Source organism: Geotrypetes seraphini, chromosome 16 (genome assembly GCF_902459505.1).
Source record: "Geotrypetes seraphini chromosome 16, aGeoSer1.1, whole genome shotgun sequence".
Classification (NCBI taxonomy): Eukaryota; Metazoa; Chordata; class Amphibia; order Gymnophiona; family Dermophiidae; genus Geotrypetes; species Geotrypetes seraphini.
In genome coordinates this window covers 17,599,059-17,619,272 of record NC_047099.1, presented here as the reverse complement: position 1 = coordinate 17,619,272, position 20,214 = coordinate 17,599,059, and the positions used below count along the sequence as shown (strand labels likewise).

Below are 20,214 nucleotides of genomic sequence, written 5' to 3'. Positions count from 1 at the left end.
AACCATCTGACAGTAGAACTGTAGAACTCTGTGTCTGCTGTTTGCATGACTCTTTCACTAAATGACAGGCTATGAGCGTGATCTGTGACACTGTGATACGCAGATGCACAGATTGTGCTGGAAAGGTTTTAAACGTGAAAAGAAGAAACTAGGATATGAGGGGCAGTAATGCCACATAATCCTCCCATAAAGTAACTCAAAAGGTAGTATAAATCTTAACTACCATTAATATGCCCTTATGTACTAAAAATTTTTCTGAAGTCTTCCAGGATCCTCAGCGTCACCACTTGGAGCTGGGGGGATCAGCGCTAGGGGTGAGCGACCTTGAAAGAGACCTGGGAGTGATGGTAGACACAACATTGAAGGCGTCGGCGCAGTGTGCTACGGCCTCAAGGAAAGCAAACAGAATGTTGGGTATCATTAAGAAGGGTATCACGACCAGGACAAAGGAAGTCATCCTGCCACTGTATCGTGCTATGATGCGCCTGCACCTGGAGTACTGTGTTCAGTTCTGGTCGCCGTACCTCAAGAAGGACATGAAGGTACTTGAGAGGGTCCAGAGTAGAGCAACTAAGCTAATAAAGGGCATGGAGGACCTCTCATATACTGACAGACTGAAAAAGCTAGGGCTTTTCTCCCTGGAAAAGCGGAGACTTAGAGGAGACATGATAGAAACCTTCAAGATCATGAAGGGCATAGAAAAAATAGACAGGGACAGATTTTTACAATTATGGGGATCAACAAGTACAAGGGGGCACTCAGAGAAATTGAAAGGGGAAAGGTTTAGAACAAACGCCAGGAAGTTCTTTTTCACACAGAGGGTGGTGGATACATGGAATGCGCTACCGGAGGATGCGATAAAAAGGAGCACGCTACAGGGGTTCAAAGAAGCTTTGGATAGGTACTTGGAAGACAAAGGGATTGAGGGGTACAGATAAGAGTAAAGGTAGATTATAGGGATGGGATTAGAGGTAAATTATAAAATTAATCAGGGACCACTGTTCAGGCACTAGGCCTGATGGGCCGCCGCAGGAGCGGACCGCTGAGCAAGATGGACCTCTGGTCTGACTCAGCGGGGGCAACTTCTTATGTTCTAATTCAATCTCATTGCTCCAAGCTTTACGTAAAATTCAGAAAAATTTTTAGTACATAAGGGCATATTAATGGTAGTTAAGATTTATACTCCCTTTTGAGTTACTTTATAGATAGAGTACCCTTGTGTAGTTTGTCGATTGTGTTATTGCATAATAACATAATCCTCCCATGCATCCTAAAGGAATAACCTAGAGAAATCAGGACAAAATATCAATAAAATCAATCATTTATCATGCAGCAGAGAACAGGGGGAGGAGAATGCATCTACCTCAAAGCCATTTGGTAATGTTATGGCTGGTTCAATATAATACTTCATCCACAGATAAATAGTTTAAACTGCTATCATGGTTTTCTTTGATTAATTCCTTCAATTTATTGCATTGCACAGAACTATTTCAAGCAAAATAAAGGAGGTTTTTTTTATGCCTATGAGGTGTTGTTCAGTCTGGCCCTGAGCCGTTTTGGTGGCTGGCTTGTGCTGTGTTTTCTGAGGCTTTTTCCTCCTTTTCATGCTTGCATTGACTTGTGCAAGTTTTGCTTAGGTGGGCACCCAATATTGTAGAGGGTTCTCATTTAAAGCACCATTTATTGTGAAAAGAGTTATTTGTTGTTGCCAGTTTCATTCTTTTTCCTCTTCTTATCAGTGCCCATGGATCGTGAAGACAGGGAAAGCGCAAATCGCAGCAGTGTGACAGAATTCCTGATTCTGGGATTCTCAGAATTCCCAGAGCTGCAGCGCCCTCTCTTCTCTCTCTTCTCCATCCTCTACCTGATGGCTGTGTTGGGGAACCTCCTCGTTATCTGCATAGTTTGCGCTGATCGGCATTTACACATTCCCATGTATTTCTTCCTGACCAACTTGTCTGCCCTAGACATCTCTTCCATGACCGTCACTGTGCCAAAATTATTGGCAATCCTCCAGGCACAGAGTAATACCATTTCTTTCAATTTGTGTATTCTACAGGCGCACTGCTTTTACAGCTGTACAGAGACAGAATTCCTCATTCTAACGGCCATGGCATATGATCGATATGTTGCAATATATAATCCCTTACGTTATACCATTATAATGAATAAAAGGATCTGCGCTCTATTGGCAGCTGTCTCATGGATAACTGGTTTCCTAGAAGTTTTGCCACATACAATTGTTGTATCCCGTTTTTCATTTTGTGAGTCCAATAAAATCAATCATTTCTTCTGTGACTATATAGCACTGATAAAACTTTCCTGCACAGACACTTCAGTCCTTGATATTATCACTTTTACAGAAGGAGTATTATCATTTTTCACCCCCTTTCTCCTAACTCTGACATCCTATGTGTTTATCATCTCCACGATCCTGAGCATCCGTTCTAGAGAAGGGAAAAGCAAGGCCTTCTCCACCTGCTCCTCCCACCTGACAGTCATTGCTCTCTTATATGGAACGCTTATAGGAGTGTATATGCAACCCAGCTCGGACAACTCTGTGAATTCAAACAAACTGCCTACCATAATGTACACGGTTATTCTCCCACTGTTAAACCCACTGATTTATAGCTTGAGAAGCAAAGAGCTCAATGTGGCCCTGAAAAAAGCCATAAGTAGGCAAGTAACATCGTCAGCCATTAAACACGTTCATTAGCCCAACTCTCTAAAGATTTTGAGGTCAACAGTGATGTGTCGTGAGGGCTTTCATGGGACTCAGTGAATCCCCCAGCTCTACAGCCCTGCTTTTTTTTTTGTTTGTTTGTTTGTTTGCTTTTCACTTAATGCAGTTTGATTTGTTGAATAGGCAGCCTGCTCAAGCAGTCAAACTGCATCAAAAAGTTTAAAAAAAAAAATGCAGGGTTTTTGGGCTGAGGATTCTCCAAACCCCCTGAAGGCCCTGACAGTACTGATCTGAATTTGATTGGCTGAGCAACATCTGCCTGTTGCCTGCCTAACCAATCAAACTCAGAGCAGTGCCCTCAAGGTCTTTAGGAGGTGAGGTAAATTCCCTGAAGGCTCTGACCCCCACACCACTGGAGGTCAAGCATTAGCAATTGGTAATTGCAAATAATGTATGATATGTTCAAAAGGTGTGTGGCATATTCCACAAGCATAGGGTGGCCTACTGAAACAAAAGGACCAACCCCAGAGGAAGGCTACTAAAATGGTCTTCATCATAAGGCATATGGGGACAGACTTAAAGATCTCAATCTGTATACTTTGGAGGAAAGGCAGGAGAGGGGAGATATGATATAGACGTTTAAGTACCTACGTAATGTAAATGCGCATGAGTCGAGTCTCTTTCATTTGAAAGGAAACTCTGCAATGAGAGGGCATATGATGAAGTTAAGAGGTGATAGGTTCTGGAGTAATCTAAGGAAATACTTTATTACAGAAAGGGTGGTAGATGCATGGAACAGTCTCCTGAAAGAGGTGTGGAGACAGAGACTTTGTCTGAATTCAAAAGGGCCTGGGATAGGCACGTGGGATCTCTCGGAGAGAGAAAGAGATAATGGTTACTGCAGATGGGCAGACTAGATGGGCCATTTGGCCTTTATCTGCCATCATGTTTCTATATCTTTCATTTTAGAAATCTATATATACATTCCACTAATGGCTTTCTGAAATCAGTTTTTACATGGCTTCGCAATGCTGTGATTGGTCTGATCCAGTAAGGCTATTCTTATGTTCTTATAGTCTAAGATTATCTTTATTTTAAGTGATTATAAAACAACCCGATGTGGGCCACATTTTGCCCAAAACAGGGCTGCATCCAGGGTTACAGTCAATTGAAAGCGTGTCAAAATCACACAGTCTAACAAAGCATACTAATAATCCGTACAAGTCTGCTGCGTGTACTTGAAGAAACTAATGGCTGATCTGTGCCATGTGTTAATATGTTTTGTTAGCATGTGTGATTTTGGCACACTTTCAATTGAATATAACCCCTGATGCAGTCCTGTTGTGAATGGATTGCTTCATAATCACTTGAAATAAAGTACATCTTTTACTCGATCTGGGATCCACTCTTCATTTTGTTACCTACTATCATCTATAGTCATCAACATCTGCTTCAGACCAGGCTGAATTGGCACACTGTGGACATGATCCTGTGTAGTGTGACCAAAGCTGAGTGCACAATTCTGTGTGCATTGCCAATTTTTGATCACAACTTCACTGAATAATGAGCCAATCAACTCTAATCATTGGCAATTAGCAAGTAATAGTTGGCATTAATTAGAATTTACACGCACATCTTTCTGGAGCAGATTCCATAAATGGTGTCCCAATTGTAGGCAGCAGTAGGCATCCTACCGCTGTCTAACCAGCCAATCGGGATGCTCGTTTAAAATAAAACCTGACGCAGGATGCCTACATTGTAGGCCTCTGTTGCAGGTAAAGGGAGATAAATCAGAACACTTAAACTCGACCAAGGCTGAACGTGGGCATGGTTTCACCTGAAATTGGCCTTGGGCAAGCTTAAGTGGCCCTAGGCATCTTTCTAGGGCTGCAAAAGATACCTGAAATGTAGGCCAGCAAAATGCTGGCCTACATTTCAAATAGACGCGGCCGCTGAGCTGATTGCAGGAAGGGAACCACACCCCCACCATGAAGTTGCCCGGCAGGAGGGATGCACACTCTCGCCTGCCCTGGAGCTGACACCCTCCTTCCCCCCGCTCCTTCCTGCCCCGGAGCCGCTGCCCCTCCCAAGGCAAGCCAGGCAGTAGGGATGCCCACTTCCTCCTGCCCCAACCCTCAAACTCGAATCCCCCCAAACCCTCCCCTGATACCCCCCAAGGTTCAGGCTCCCCATCCTTCACTCCTAACTCTCCAACCTCCCATACCTTTCCGTTTATTGTCGGGCTGGAAGGATGCTCACATCCTCCAGCCAGTTGGCCCACCACTCTAAAATGGTGGGCTTTCCACTTCCCAATGCATTCTGGGATGCACCGGGGAGAGGCCTAAGGCTCTGATTGGCTCAAATGCTTAAGGCCCCTCCTTCTACACCGATTTTTTTGGTTCTATATATACAGTAGGATTTAGCCCTTAGGGACAGATTCTGTAAACAGCGTCTAAATCAGCAGCCACCTACAAAAACAGCGCTGGCTACACTTAGGTGCTTTTTTTAAAGAATCATAGCTATTTATCACTGTTACCATTGATGATTATTAAGTGATATAGATATTGTTAATTTGTTTGGACATTTTATCACACTTATTGTAAGTTTGAAAATGAATAAAGAATTAAAAAAAAAAAAAAAAGAATCACAGCTAACGGTACCTACCAGAAAACTTAGGTGTCTGCAATGTAGGCGAGGGTTTTACTGGCCTACATTACAGAAGGGATGGAAAACCTTTCATACGCTGAGAGACTGGAGAAACTGGGTCTCTTTTCCCTGGAGAAGAGGAGACTTAGAGGGGATATGATAGAGCAGTGATTCCCAACCCTGTCCTGGAGGAACACCAGGCCAATCGGGTTTTCAGGCTAGCCCTAATGAATATGCATGAGAGAGATTTGCATATGATGGAAGTGATAGGCATGCAAATTTGCTTCATGCATATTCATTAGGGCTAGCCTGAAAACCCAATTGGCCTGGTGTTCCTCCAGGACAGGGTTGGGAACCACTGTGATAGAGACTTACAAGATCATGAAGGGCATAGAAAGAGTAGATTGGGACAGATTCTTCAAACTTTCGAAAAATAAAAGAACAAGAGGGCATTCAGAAAAACTGAAAGGGGACAGATTCAAAACAAATGCTAGGAAGTTCTTCTTTACCCAGTGTGTGGTGGACACCTGAAATGCGCTTCCAGAGAACGTAATAGGGCAGAGTACAGTATTGGGGTTTAAGAAAGGATTGGACAATTTCCTGCTGGAAAGGGGGATAGAAGGGTATAAATAGAGGATCACTGCACAGGTGGGCGGACTGCTGGGCACAATGGACCTCAGGTCTGACCCAGCAGAGGCATTTCTTATGTTCTTATGCCTAAGTTCTTTAACGAATTGCGCCTAACAGCGCCTAAATCCTGCTCTGCCCCTAAGCACGCCCACTTAGGCATAAGGCATCATTAACTCAATCAAAATAATAACCTCAGTTAAACTCATATAATAAGACCAACACACAACTCCAAGGTGGCCACAGCTCAATACATAGAGATGAAGACTAAATTTCTCCAGTGCCCAAGGTTAACACCCAGAATTAATCTTCGTAGTTAAACCCTCAATTGAGCTATCATCTAATATAGTCTTATTTTCTCTAAGAGCTTTTTATGTTCTCATTATATATGTTATCTCAATACAAGCTGAATATCTTCAAAAGATCATAAGCCACACAAAATGATTTTCATAAATTTCAAATACCAGAAAGTAAGTGCTAATACTCTTCAATATAGGACTGCGGAAGAGACCTCAGTGTTTCTCAGGAATAACCTGTGAAACTATCTATGGCAATATGCGTATTGTCATAGAGAAATACATCCCTGGTCTCATCTATTTCCGCTGCCTTATCACTCTTAACTTTTACTTTTTATCACTCATTTGATTTTCAAAATGTTATCTTATCTATATATATAAAATCGGAGGTATGTATGTGTGTATGTTCCGCGATCACGCAAAAACGGCTTGACCGATTTGAACGAAACTTGGTATGATGATATGCTGATTTGAACGAAACTTGGTATGATGATAAGGCATCATTAGGCATCCTGCTATAGATGTGATTCCAGCACCTACACTGCAGTTGACTTCTGGCGCCTACTTTTTATGTAATGAGTTTTTAATTTGTTTTAAATAACGCAGTCAATTACTGCACTGTTTAAAGTCCAATTAAAACAATTTAGCCAGCGGTAGGGTGTCTACCACCGCCTAACATACAGCACCGTTTATAGAATTTAGCCCTTAGGGGTAAATTCTCTATTAGTACGTCTAACTTAGGCGTGCTTTAGACGTCCGGTAAACGCAAGTGCCAATCAAACGGTACTTAGGCGTGCGGTAGACGTCCCTACAGCCTATTCACGCAATATAGACGCAGGTTTCTGAAACGTCATTAAGACGTCTCCAATGGACCCGTGATAGACGTGGGTACAATTTTTTTTTTTTTTTCTTAAGATTATACTTTTTTTATACTCTTTATTATCACTCATTCAGCATTGTACGTATAGGATGATGAAAAAGATAACCAAAACACAGTATACCATTTTGTAAACTATATATTAGTTGATCTAGCAATATCAGTGAGGTAGGGAATGGCAGACAGAGAACACTGCTGTGTTGTATCTTTTTCCTCTAGGATATCAGAATTGTACAGTTTACCATTAATACAAGGAAAAAAAATATGTTATGTTTCAAAGGAGAACTAGAAGATGAAACGTACCGAGTGGGTGTTGAACTTACATTATCAGTATGGAAGGTGGGAACCGGTAGATGTATGCTACACAGAAAGCTGTACAGAAATGTCATACTCACCTCCTATTAGAAGTGGAAAGGATAGGACTTTGAACACCATATAGACTTTTTATAAACTTCGTTTAAGTTCCACAAAGACTGGCAGGAAAGGCACCCTAAGTCATCCAATAAGCTTTCTCTCGATTTCCCAGAGACATTATTTCAGAGAGGATAGTTTAGAAGTGATATCTTGCTCGAAAGAACACTCTCCTGGTCTTAAAACATTGCAACAATCAGCTCATTCTTCACAACAAAGGTAAATCCCATAACTTACACTGGCCCAACTTAGAAACAGAATCAAAACACAGATTAGACCTGAATGTGGCTTCTAGTTCACAGGAAGAGGAAGTAGCAAGCAGCACAATGCTGACCTCATTGTGACATCATCAAGGTGCACCTGGAAGGTAGATATGCCACAAGTAAAAGACAAGCCTGGAGTTGAACTCACAACCTACAGATGATCAATATAGTGCTTTTACTCACTGAGCTACACCTGTGTTTCTGGTTCCCCTGTCATAGCATACCTTAGTGATGTGCTAAAGTATACTCTACTTAGCTATCATATTACAGTCAGTTGAGGCAAAAGACTGGTAGCTCAATGGTGTAAAGCACCGTTGTCACGGATGCAACACCCATATTCTTAAGTATGGTTCAATAAATGTAATACAGAGTCAAAATTATGCTGTTTATTTTATCAAACCCAAGCTCAACTTTGTAATGTATTGTGTATAGTCTCGCTAATGTGTTTGTGATGAAAATGAGATGCGATAGGTGTATATCCTATATAATAAAACCCTAGCCGCGCATGCGCACATACCTGCTTGCTTCTGTGATCTCTGCTCTGTGATCAGTAGGTCTGTGGCCAGCAGGAGTGCAGATGCAGCAGCCAGGCGACTCCCCCCTCCCGCCCTCACTCACCACCAAAACCACCACCGCCAAAGCCTCCTCCTTCTGCCCAGCCGGGAGGAGGGCTCCGAGTCGCTGAAGACTGTCCCAGATCAGCTTACACAGTCCCTAAAAAATTAACCTTTTCATCTGAGGCGCGAGGCTGCGGTGACCTTCCTCCCCCGGCTCACTAAGGTTTCATCTTAAGAAATTCAAATGCATTGTTGAAAATGCAAGTGACTATTCTCTGTCATCCTAGACACCCCTGCAACATCCCAACAACACACTCCTGCAGCATAAACCCCTCATGTTATAATCAAGTAAAAGATAAGGCGGGAGTTGAACTCACAACCTATGGATAATTGGTACAACATATTTACTCACTGAGCTACCGAGCTACTTAACTGTAGCCCTAACCCTAACCATAAAGTAGCATCTGACGTCATAGAAGCCGTTAGAATTTTGAAATCGTTTTGGACGTTCATTGGGTGTTCTCAGATCAAATACACCTGTAGATACTTGCAATGATACTTGCAATACCTAAAGCCATTTCTGGAGACTCCCACTCCCAAGTCCCCAACATAGCTCAGTGCTTAAAAGCACTGCATGTATCTTTCAAAGGTCAGGGGTTCAAGTCCTGATTAAGGTTACCAAAGACATAATATTCTTTTTATTTTCCACCCACCCCAACATGCATAGCTAAGCTAAAATATGTGAACCTCCTACTTCCCAATCTTCATTTATTTCATTTATAATTTGTCATTGTGTTTGGGGGAGGTGAAGTTTCATTAGGTTTACATGGTAAGCTTCTAAGCATTCTGCTGTATTTTTTTGTATAACAGTGATATCGGCGTCGTTGAGCATGTAATCAACAGTGTTGATGTAGCGCGGAGCAGCCGCTGCAAGCACGCCCAAGCGGCACAAACACGTCATCGTGTTTTTTTGCGTTGTGACATCATAGAATCGCCCGTTCTTCATACGCAGTTATTTCTGCTAAAATGGCTGCCAGGAGACAGCCAAACTTCACCACTGAAGACTCCAGGCTGCTGGCCAGGCTCTTTTTAGTGCATGAGCACCACTATTTCAGAGTGGCAGGCCATCGCAGGTCATACCTGCAGTTCAGGGACTCCTGGACCCGCCTGACCCGGCGGTATAACAGAAGAGCCTCATGTCCCAGGGAAGTAAGTATTCCAAGTCAGGCCCTCACAAATAATCATGTAAAATGTAATGATGGAAACCTGTCTCAATCAAATTGTTCATGCTTTTGTGGGTAAATTTTGATTCCTTTTAAAAACTACAATTGTGCATAATAAATCTTTTACATTGAATACTGAAATTAAAGCACATCCCAAAGGAGCAGTAGTAGGATTTCAAATGACAAATTCAGCTCCTAGAAGGCATCTATTCCATTCACAACATGCACACAACTAATTTTTGGGTCACAAGCTTCGCATTTGTAATAGAAACATCTTGAAATCAACTTTGCCAAAGGAAAACAAATATATTAAAGTGCTGCTATGTCATTTCAAATACCTTCAACTTTCCTGTATCAATCTGCTGGTCTAGGGAGATAGTGGCATGACGTTTAAAGTGACAGCGTCAGTACCCTGACGTCAGGGGTTTCAAGCCACGCTGCTCCTTCTGACCAAACTATTTTATTGCCCCTGCTGCATGATTGTAAGCTCACCAGGACATGCTGTAATGTGGGGCAGTGCTGATAGGCTACAGCCTCAGCACCCTGGGGTTGTGAGTTCAATCCCACACTCCTCCTTGTGATGCTGGCCATGTCACCTCACACCCCCCCCCCCCTGTCCCAGGTACAGTAGAGAGATAGCGATGCCTCCAGCACAGAAAGGGGAAAATGCTAGAGTACGTGAATAAATTCATGTAAAACATGTGGTAGAAGGGGGTGGAGGCAGGCAGCAAAGCGGATAGGGGCTCTTGGAGGGCAGCATACTCCATTTTTATGTGCTTATAGAGGTCAATACTTAAGTAAACATGTTATGCCACAGTGCTAGATGGCACTCATCATATCCCTCCCTCTCTGTTCTTTCTCTCTCTCTCTATTATCCAGGTTGAGGATCTCAGGAAAAGGGGGCGGCTGCTGAGGCGCCAGGAGCGTGCCTTCCTTGAGGGGGTGAGGGAGGAATTGCGCGCTGAAGCCGGTGAGTAATGAGTCCAGCGTGTGTTTCTTTGTGATCAGCCTACCAGAATAAATAGATGAAAATGCTTGAGTAGCTGTAAACCATTCTTAATCATAAAATCTGCAGTAAAGCTGCTATTGTGATATCATGTCACAATGGCGTTATGGTGTTCTACTTGCCTCACTTACTTACGCTACATTTTGATGTTTACAGTGGAGTAGGTGCTTTGCATCCTGTTATTAGCATTTGAAGAAAATAACGTAGTAAAGAATGTAATGTTCAAAAGTGTTGTGGACATATCTGACTGTATCCTATTTCTCTCTTGTCCAGCAGCAGCGCAGGCACCCCCTCAGGAGGCCCCGCAACTAATGGAGGGAGCCCCATCCTGGTCCTCGGCGGAGGAGGAGGAGGAGGAAGAGGAGATGGAAGAGGAGGAGGAGGAGGAGGAGGAGGCCTGGCAGCCCTCAGGACCACCCACACCGCCTGCCCCACCACTGCCCCCTGGACCTCCACCACTGCCCCCTGGACCTCCACCGCCTGCCCCACCACTGCCCCCTGGACCCCCACCGCCTGCCCCACCACTACCTCCAGGACCACCACCACCATCCCCTGTTGGACCTTCCCCTTCCCCCACCCATAGCCCTTCCCCTCACTCTCCTGCCCTTCCTGTTCCCATCCCACCCCCTTTCCTTGCTGTTCCCCCCCCAGGAGCAGCCCGACCAGCCTCAGGAGGGGGTGGTCAGGGAGATAGAGCCCTACTCTGCCCTCTTGGAAGAGGTGCAGGTATTGAGAGGGTGTGTTGAGAGGATGGAACATGCCCTCTTGCGGCTGGTAGCCGAAAGAGGGCATGGTGCCAGCAGCCATGCACCCTCTCAATAACTGCACCTCTTCTGCCCCCCTCGCCTGAGGTAGCTCAAGCTGCTCTTGGGGGGCACCCACCCTCTTTCCCTGCGTTATGTGTTATGTAAATAGTTATTTTGTTCTAAAGTTTAAATTTTAAAAAAAGTTTTCTATTTGAATAAAAAAATTTTTTATAGTTTAAACTTTCCTGTGTGGTTTTAACCTTGTAGCATCAGCAGTTTAGTGGACAGAGTCCAAGGTAGATAGGGGTTCAGGAGGGACTGCTGAATGGGCCCTTTTCAATATAACAACAAGGTGACATATAGAAAGTTTGACAATCTTTATTGGGGTCTGTCATTCATTCTATTACCTGCTAGCCACTCTGATGTCAAATCATTGCAGAATCTAGGAAAGAAGCAAGTGAATGCAAGGGTATATGCAACTGTAGGTAGATGACGACATCTCAGCTATGATGTGCAAAGTAAGCCAGTCCCTGTTCCAAAGTAAATGGCTACATAAGGAAGAGAATCTAAGTCACTGTGGTAGATTTGTTGTTGAGGAATAGGGTTACTGCTAGTAAGAGTTGGCTCCACACCAGGAGAATCCAAATGAGACATGTGGGTTTTTCTTCCTTTCACGGAAGGTGATGGAAGTAAAGGCCACATACCTCAATCTATCCTCCTGGTTCTTGAGCTGCACTATTTTGGTTAAGCAGGTGTGGAAACCACAAAGATGCTCACAGCTGCACTGCTCTCAGTAATACAAAACTCCATCTGACAATACTGCAGTTGCCTGTCTAAGACACCTGAAAACAGAAAAGAGGAGAAGCTGGTTTATACAAGGTTCACAAAGTTTCAAGTTTCAAGTTTCAAGTTTCTTAACTTTTTAATATACCGACCATCACAAAGTATCTGGCCGGTTTACAATAAGATTTATAAAAATTTTAAATATAAAATGTAGTGAGTGAGCATTAAAGACATAGTTTAACTAACTTGAACGTGCGGATAGAAGGGAAAGGGAGGGGAAAAGTTACATATTTTAGAGAAGAAAGGGAGAAGTGGGGATGGGAAAAAACATATTGGATAGGATCGCTTTTTTAAAGCGGTTGGTTGCATGAATTGGAATCGGAAGAGTTTAAGAACAAAGAAAATGGGAGGAAAAGAGAAAAAAAAAACAAAAAAAAAAACAGGGGGTTCAACCCCCAAGGTCCATATCTGTCCTCCCTTCCCTGAAGCAATGTGTTAACCTCATTTATGTTGAGCTGCTTAGATGTCACCGTGGTATAGTTGTTAAAGCAATAGCCTTAACTCGCTGATGGTGTGGGTTAATATTACCTGTAATCCTCCACTGCTACTGTTTAGAACTCATGTGAGGGAATAGACTAACTGAAAACAAAAAGTTTGTGTGCATATAACAGCAGGAATGCGTGCCATGGTGTTCTATGAGGCCAACATTATCAATTTACTATTGTTCCTGAAAGTCATCAAGGATACCTGTGTGAAGAGAACAATAGAAGTGTGAAACATTTATTTCACTCATCAGAAGAGTGACTCAAGTGAAGAATAGTAGAGTAAGCAAATAAAGGTTACCATATATCATTCTCACCTACAACTGTTTGGCTAGATGCAAGCTGGTGTGCTGAGCTGCTTGTCTGGTCTCTCTCTGGCAAACACATAGGTGATGAGCAGAGTTAACCTGAAATGAAGAATAGAGAGAAACTGTTAACAAAGACCTATGTCTCCAAAATTAAACACTGAAGTTGTGGCAGAACACACACCTAGAAGTAACAGAGGTGCTAACATACCTTTAGACTCCTTATTAAAAATGGCAGCCATTAGGCACTCATTAGGAGTTTTCCACCTGAACCATGTACACTGATTGGATGTCCACTGAATGGCAGTGTTTCCCCCCCCCCAACACACCCAACCTATTCTTATCAATGAGTTAGTACACAGAACCATTCCTCACCTGATTTTAACTTGCCTGTAATTTGATTCTACAAATAATTAACTTTAGCTCTATGAGTAAACCCTCTCAGATGTATGAACACATCCATTTTACTTACATATCCATATTTCTACCAGCAAAGTTTCTACCAGCATGGTCTTTATCAGTCTTCTCAGTCATTTTTGTCAGCCCTGTGGAATGGAGAGTAAGAGATATCAGAAATAAAATAACTATTATAAACAATAGCACACAATGAAAGCCCATAAAGAGAAGTCAGTTTTTGCTGGTTGGTTTCTTTAGTTCTATCATAAGGACACCTAAGTAGCTTACAAAATATCATTCTCACCTGGACTTACTATCTGAGCTGCTTCTAGAAAAGATAAAACAACATATTAGAATGACATGTAGCTTGTTAATGGCTCTGTGGAATAGAGAGAAATGGGAGGCAGAGATAGGAAAAAAAATGTAAAAGACTAAGACAGAGTAAAGTCTCAAACATCTGCATAAGCAATAGCACAGAATAGAAAAGAAACGCTGCTCACCTGGACCTTCTTATACCCATGCACGCCTATGTAGCGTCTGATGTCAGCAGGGTGGGAAAACTTTCTCTATGCCTATTGGGCGCCATTCGGGTGCGGTTCCTTGGGCCGCTTCCTAACCACGCCCATCACACCTCATTGGGTGTTCTATGGGGGGTGTGCTTGAACGTGTTCTACAAGTAGCCTGAAAAGATGGCTATACCTTGCAACATGGCTCCAAAACGGAAATCCAATTTCTTGCATGGAGAATTGCAGATATGGAAAATGGAGGTGGGGCAGACCATGACATTATGAAAGCAGGGAGAGTGGTGGGTGTGGGCATCTGTGTGTAACCTGACCTGGCCCCTTCTTTTCCCTAACAATTTATTCCCCTCCACACTTAACACAAAACCTAAGTCCTCAACAATCCCTCACACCAACACCCAGAAAAATCCATAAACTAAAGAAATACAGATAATGGGGGTGGGGAGGAGTGTCAAAGGCAGAAGGGAGTATAAAGGAGAACAGGCAAGTCATAGCACAAAGTTTCATCACTGAGGAAACGGAACACCACAAACACCAACTCACATGAGGGGGTCTTACATAGGAAAAATGGCTGTGCCAAAGATTTCTATATATTAAAGCACGCCTAATTAGCGTCTGACATCATAGGAACCGTTAGGATTCAAATCTAATTGGATGTGCATTGGATGTCGTTTTGCAATATACAGCTGTAGTGACGTTGTAGTCATTTCCTTCACATCTCTAAGCTTTGATACGAAGCTCTATGTTCTAAACAAAGTTACCTCTATAGCTCTATGCCTTAAGGCATTGCTTTTCATCTTCCATACATCAGGGGGTTCAAGTCTTGAGTAAGGTTAGCATATAGGTTATATTCATTTCTCAGCCAGGACACCTGGTAACTCTTTAGCCTTGCCTTTACATATCAATATTTTGCTTCAGCTTTTATTATGTGCAGCCCATTGTCTAATATTTAATGCAACCTGTTCTCTCTCATGCTGAACACCCTCCCCCACCAAAAACATCACCCCCTAACTGGATCATTCTTCAACACCTGTCCAAGCCCTCTGAAGTTTGATTTAACTCATAGCTGTTGGCCAATGCCTATATTGCATCAAAAGAAACACATTCCTACTAGAATGACTTGTAGTTAGGAGTAAATGAAAGTATCTCATGCACCTGTGGCTGCAGAATGCTGAGGAGAAACAGCAAATTCCACCACTTCTGAGAACTGTTAGGATGCAAGGAAACAAAAGTGAACAACAAACAGCACTGCAATCGGCTCTCTTTTGAAAGCAAAGAAAAAAACAGCACACATTATCAGCACTTAAAAAGAGAATAAACAGATACACACCTTAACATTCAAGCTTCCCTCATTGCAAAATGGAGGTCTTCAGTTGCACAAAACTGACCTCATTGTGACCTCATCAATCTGCACCTTCAAAGTAGTATGCCACAATTAAAAGATGTGCTGGGTGTAGAACTCACAACCTCTGGATGTTAGGAGCACAGGCTCCTAACACATAGAGCTACAGCTGCTTCTACTTAGGTCCATCTCACTACCCTTCCATATCATACTTGACTGAGCTGTCTATGCTCATTAGCGATCATATCAGGATGAACTCAAATAAGTTTAAGCAAAGGAATGCCTAAAGATTTGGAAGGTTTTCAAGTAGAAAACAAATATCAAATATGTATTAAAGAATTGCAGCACAAATGACGCTGATCGGTAAGGGCAAAAAAAACACCACTTTTCCGGTATGACGCCTAAACGGAACAGATTACTTACAGTCATATATGCATTAGTACAGTGCTTAGAATGAAGATTAGCGTGTGAGAAAAATGGAGCTCCACCTCACATGCATTCAAGCACACTTGGGAATATGGGTTTGGGGCTCAGTGAAAGCAGCGCTTTTAACCATTGAGCTACCATTCTTTTATCTCAGCCTGCTATGACATTATAGCTAAACTCCTTTTCCCTTAGCACTTCACTAAGATATGATATGACAAGGGAGCCAGAGGCATTGGAGCTGTAGCTCAGTGAGGAAAGGCACTCTCTACCAATCTTCTGGGCTTTGAGGGTTCAAATCCCAGCCTGTATTTTACTTGTGGCATATCTACCTTCCAGGTGCACTTTGATGATGCTTTCCACTTCTTATAGGAGTTGAATATAACATTACTGTACAACTTTGCTGTGTAGCAGAAAAATAAACTTTTCCCCCTTCCATGCTAAGAATTTGAGTTCAACTCATCTTATATTTCTCCTTTTAAACATGGCATACTTTGTTAGTTTTTATCATGGTAAAGTATACATGTCTGAAATGGTGAAGAAACAATAATATACAACTGCAGTGTTTTGTCTCACCAAACTGCTATAAGCACAAGAAAGCATTACTAGGTCAACACGGTAATGCTCCTGTTCCGAGCTCTGACCTCTGAAACTCCCTGGTTCGACTCCCACCTTTGCTCATTTTAATAAGGTCCTAGTTTTTTCCTACTAGTTCTTATAACAGGGTCTACATGGTGGACTTTGCCATTTGTAAGGTGCACATTTCCCTTTCCAGGCAAACCTATTTTCAACTTACCATGGCTCGGACATCCTAAGCAGTGATGAGAGGAAACCTTTCCTCTGACAGCAAGATGACATTTGTGGATCGCCTGGTTAATGTGCTCTCATCACTGCTTAGGATGTCCGAGCCATGGTAAATTGAAAAGAGGTTTGCCTGGAAAGGGAAATGTGCACCTTACAAATGGCAAAGTCCACCATGTAGACCCTGTTATAAGAGCTAATAGGAAAAAACTAGGACCTTATTAAAATGAGCAAAGGTGGGAGTCAAACCAGGGAGTTCCAGAGGTCAGAGCTCAGAACAGGAGCATTACCATGTTGAGCTACAAATGCTTTCTTGTGCTTATAGCAGTTTGGTGAGACAAAACACTGCAGTTGTATATTATTGTTTCTTCACCATTTCAGAAATGTATACTTTACCATGATAAAAACTAACAAAATATGCCATGTTTAAAAGGAGAAATATAAGATGAGTTGAACTCAAATTCTTAGCATGGAAGGGGGAAAAGTTTATTTTTCTGCTACACAGCAAAGTTGTACAGTAATGTTATATTCAACTCCTATAAGAAGTGGAAAGCATCATCAAAGTGCACCTGGAAGGTAGATATGCCACAAGTAAAATACAGGCTGGGATTTGAACCCTCAAAGCCCAGAAGATTGGTAGAGAGTGCCTTTCCTCACTGAGCTACAGCTCCAATGCTTCTGGCTCCCTTGTCATATCATATCTTAGTGAAGTGCTAAGGGAAAAGGAGTTTAGCTATAATGTCATAGTAGGCTGAGATAAAAGAGTGGTAGCTCAATGGTTAAAAGCGCTGCTTTCACTGAGCCCCAAACCCATATTCCCAAGTGTGCTTGAATGCATGTGAGGTGGAGCTCCATTTTTCTCACACGCAAATCTTCATTCTAAGCACTGTACTAATGCATATATGACTGTAAGTAATCTGTTCCGTTTAGGCGTCATACCGGAAAAGTGGTGTTTTTTTTGCCCTTACCGATCAGCGTCATTTGTGCTGCAATTCTTTAATACATATTTGATATTTGTTTTCTACTTGAAAACCTTCCAAATCTTTAGGCATTCCTTTGCTTAAACTTATTTGAGTTCATCCTGATATGATCGCTAATGAGCATAGACAGCTCAGTCAAGTATGATATGGAAGGGTGATGAGATGGACCTAAGTAGAAGTAGCTGTAGCTCTATGTGTTAGGAGCCTATGTGTTAGGAGCCTGTGCTCCTAACATCCAGAAGTTGTGAGTTCTACACCCAGCACATCTTTTAATTGTGGCATACTACTTTGAAGGTGCAGATTGATGAGGTCACAATGAGGTCAGTTTTGTGCAACTGAAGACCTCCATTTTGCAATGAGGGAAGCTTGAATGTTAAGGTGTGTATCTGTTTATTCTCTTTTTAAGTGCTGATAATGTGTGCTGTTTTTTCTTTGCTTTCAAAAGAGAGCCGATTGCAGTGCTGTTTGTTGAGAAAAAAAAGGGGGTTGTAAAAGCCATGTGTAAATTATATTATTGTTTGGGCAGAAATGTGGTTGTTATCCATGCAATATAATGTGTTCCATTGTTATGGTGTCATTATATTTATTACCTATAAGATGAAAATTACCTATTCAAACTCACTATTGGAATTATTGATGAAAAAACACAGCGGACGTCTGCCTCGCTTCTAACAAAGAGCCGCAATTACGATAGTTGAAACGGCATTGAAATCCAAGTTAGACCAGGGTTTCTTACGTCTACATAAAACACGATATTTAGACGCAGTTGCTCGCTCAGGTAGCGCTCATCTAGCGTCCCCATTTGGCACGCCCACGGAACGCCAACGGAACGCCCACGTCCAGAGCTGGAGACGGGACTATGCTTTCTATAGACGTCAGTCCGTCAACTACGTCTTAGGGACGTCTATGTGTCATTTATTTCCCAATTAACATTAATTAAGACCCTTAACTCCGTAATTATTCACTTACATCGGACGCCTAAAGCACGCCTAAAATAAATGCAGTAATAGAGAATTTACCCCTTAGTGTACAACTTCAAGTGAGGCATGCAAATGTGTGGATCATGGGTGGGCCATAGGGTATTTCCAAGCAATTCTCACAGCTATCATCAGTTGATTGTATTGAATGGTGCAATTAGAACAAAGCTTCCCTCTAACCCCCACCTCCAGGCCCTTTTGGATATAGTGATGGCTGTACATGAGCAAAGGGTAAGGGCCTTGATGTTAGAGGGAAGCTTCATAGGGGGTCTCAATCCATGAGGTTGGATTAAACAGGGATGCCGGAGGGGGGGGGAGTTGAATTGGGACTTGGAAGCAATAGATCTGATGAGGATGTTGCTTCAGCTGTATCTGAAAGAACCAAGGTCCCTAAACATTATAGAATAAGAGCATCAGTTTATTATGCAATAAAGAACAGAGAGAGGAGTGTCCTAGTGGTTAGGACCACTGCCTCAGCACTCTGAGGTTATGGGTTCAATCCCAGTATGACTTCTTGTGACCCTGGGCAAGTCCACCTAACTTTTCATTGCCATACATATTATAGTTAGATTGTGAGCCCACCAGGACATATAGGGGAAAACTCTCACAATACTGATCAATATAAACCATTTCAGATATAAGTCGTATATAAGTAAATAGCTGAATCCTAAATGAGTATTTCCATTTGTTTTCACTGTCTCTAACTGATAGAAATCTTCCAAGAGGGCATCTCAACCATGGCAACTGGAGAGCAGTTATCTGTACAAGGTTAGTCAAAAGACTAAAAGCCTATTTAGAAAGACCTAAATGTTCAGGGATCGCATCCCATGTGACCCTTTCAGCTATCTTAAAACATTTCTAGCTCATCAGGGTCTTCTTAACAGAGATACAGAAATCATTGGGATCAGATCTTTCATTACAGTAGATAGGAACCTGTTCTTAAGTTGTACAAGATGATAAACCTTCCTCAGGTACAGTTTTTTCAAATGCTCTTATTGTGAATGTAAGGGAACTATGTTATGCATAAATAAATGAAAAAATTTAAAGAATTTTTAAACAAAAAGACTGTGCTCTTAGGGGGCACGTTTTGACTACGTTATTTAGCAGTGACCTAATACAAACTTGGTATAACTGCTTAACGTTTAGGAAGGTTTTCAAAGAGAAACTATTGGAGTAATGTTTAAAAAAATACAAATTACTTAAAATTCAGCACCATTAGATTTTTCTTTAAAACAGAAGAAAACTCTGTAACCATTAAAAAGGTAACAATGTAATTCTTAATAGGAGTGTGATTGCAAATGTTCTTATAAATTGAGAACTACTGAGGGTTGATTCATATGCCATGGCAACTATTTTTTTTCTCTCAAAAATGCACCAATACTGGAAATCTAATACAGTAAAACCTTGGTTTACGAGCAAATTCTTTCCAGAAGCATGCTTTGTAATTCAAAGCACTCGAATATCAAAGCGGATTTCCCCCATAGGAAATCATTGAAATTCAGACGATTCGTTCCACAACCCAAAAACTTCAGTACAAAATACTATATGTACTTATATTGCAAGACCTTGCTCATTTAGAACAGTCACTATATTCCTGCAGCATCGGAGAGAGAAGAACCATCAACTCAATTGTGATGTATGTACTTGTATTGCAAGACATTGCTTGTATATCAAGTTAAAATTTAATAAAATGTTTTGCTTGTCTTGCAAAAACACTTGCAAACCAAGTTACTTGCAACTCCAAGGTTGTACTGTATATACATTTGAAAGGGTTCAAATGTATATCATCAGCTGCATTTGATACCCTAA

At 42.0% G+C, this 20,214-nt stretch overlaps 1 protein-coding gene across 1 annotated transcript; it reads left to right on the top strand.

Moving 5' to 3' along the window:
• Positions 1–1,744: 1,744 nt before the first annotated feature.
• Positions 1,745–2,716, top strand: LOC117349750 (olfactory receptor 1J4-like). The gene has a single exon (XM_033923341.1). It carries the CDS (start codon positions 1,745–1,747, stop codon positions 2,714–2,716), a length of 972 nt encoding a protein of 323 aa, XP_033779232.1.
• The last annotated feature ends 17,498 nt before the right edge of the window (positions 2,717–20,214 follow it).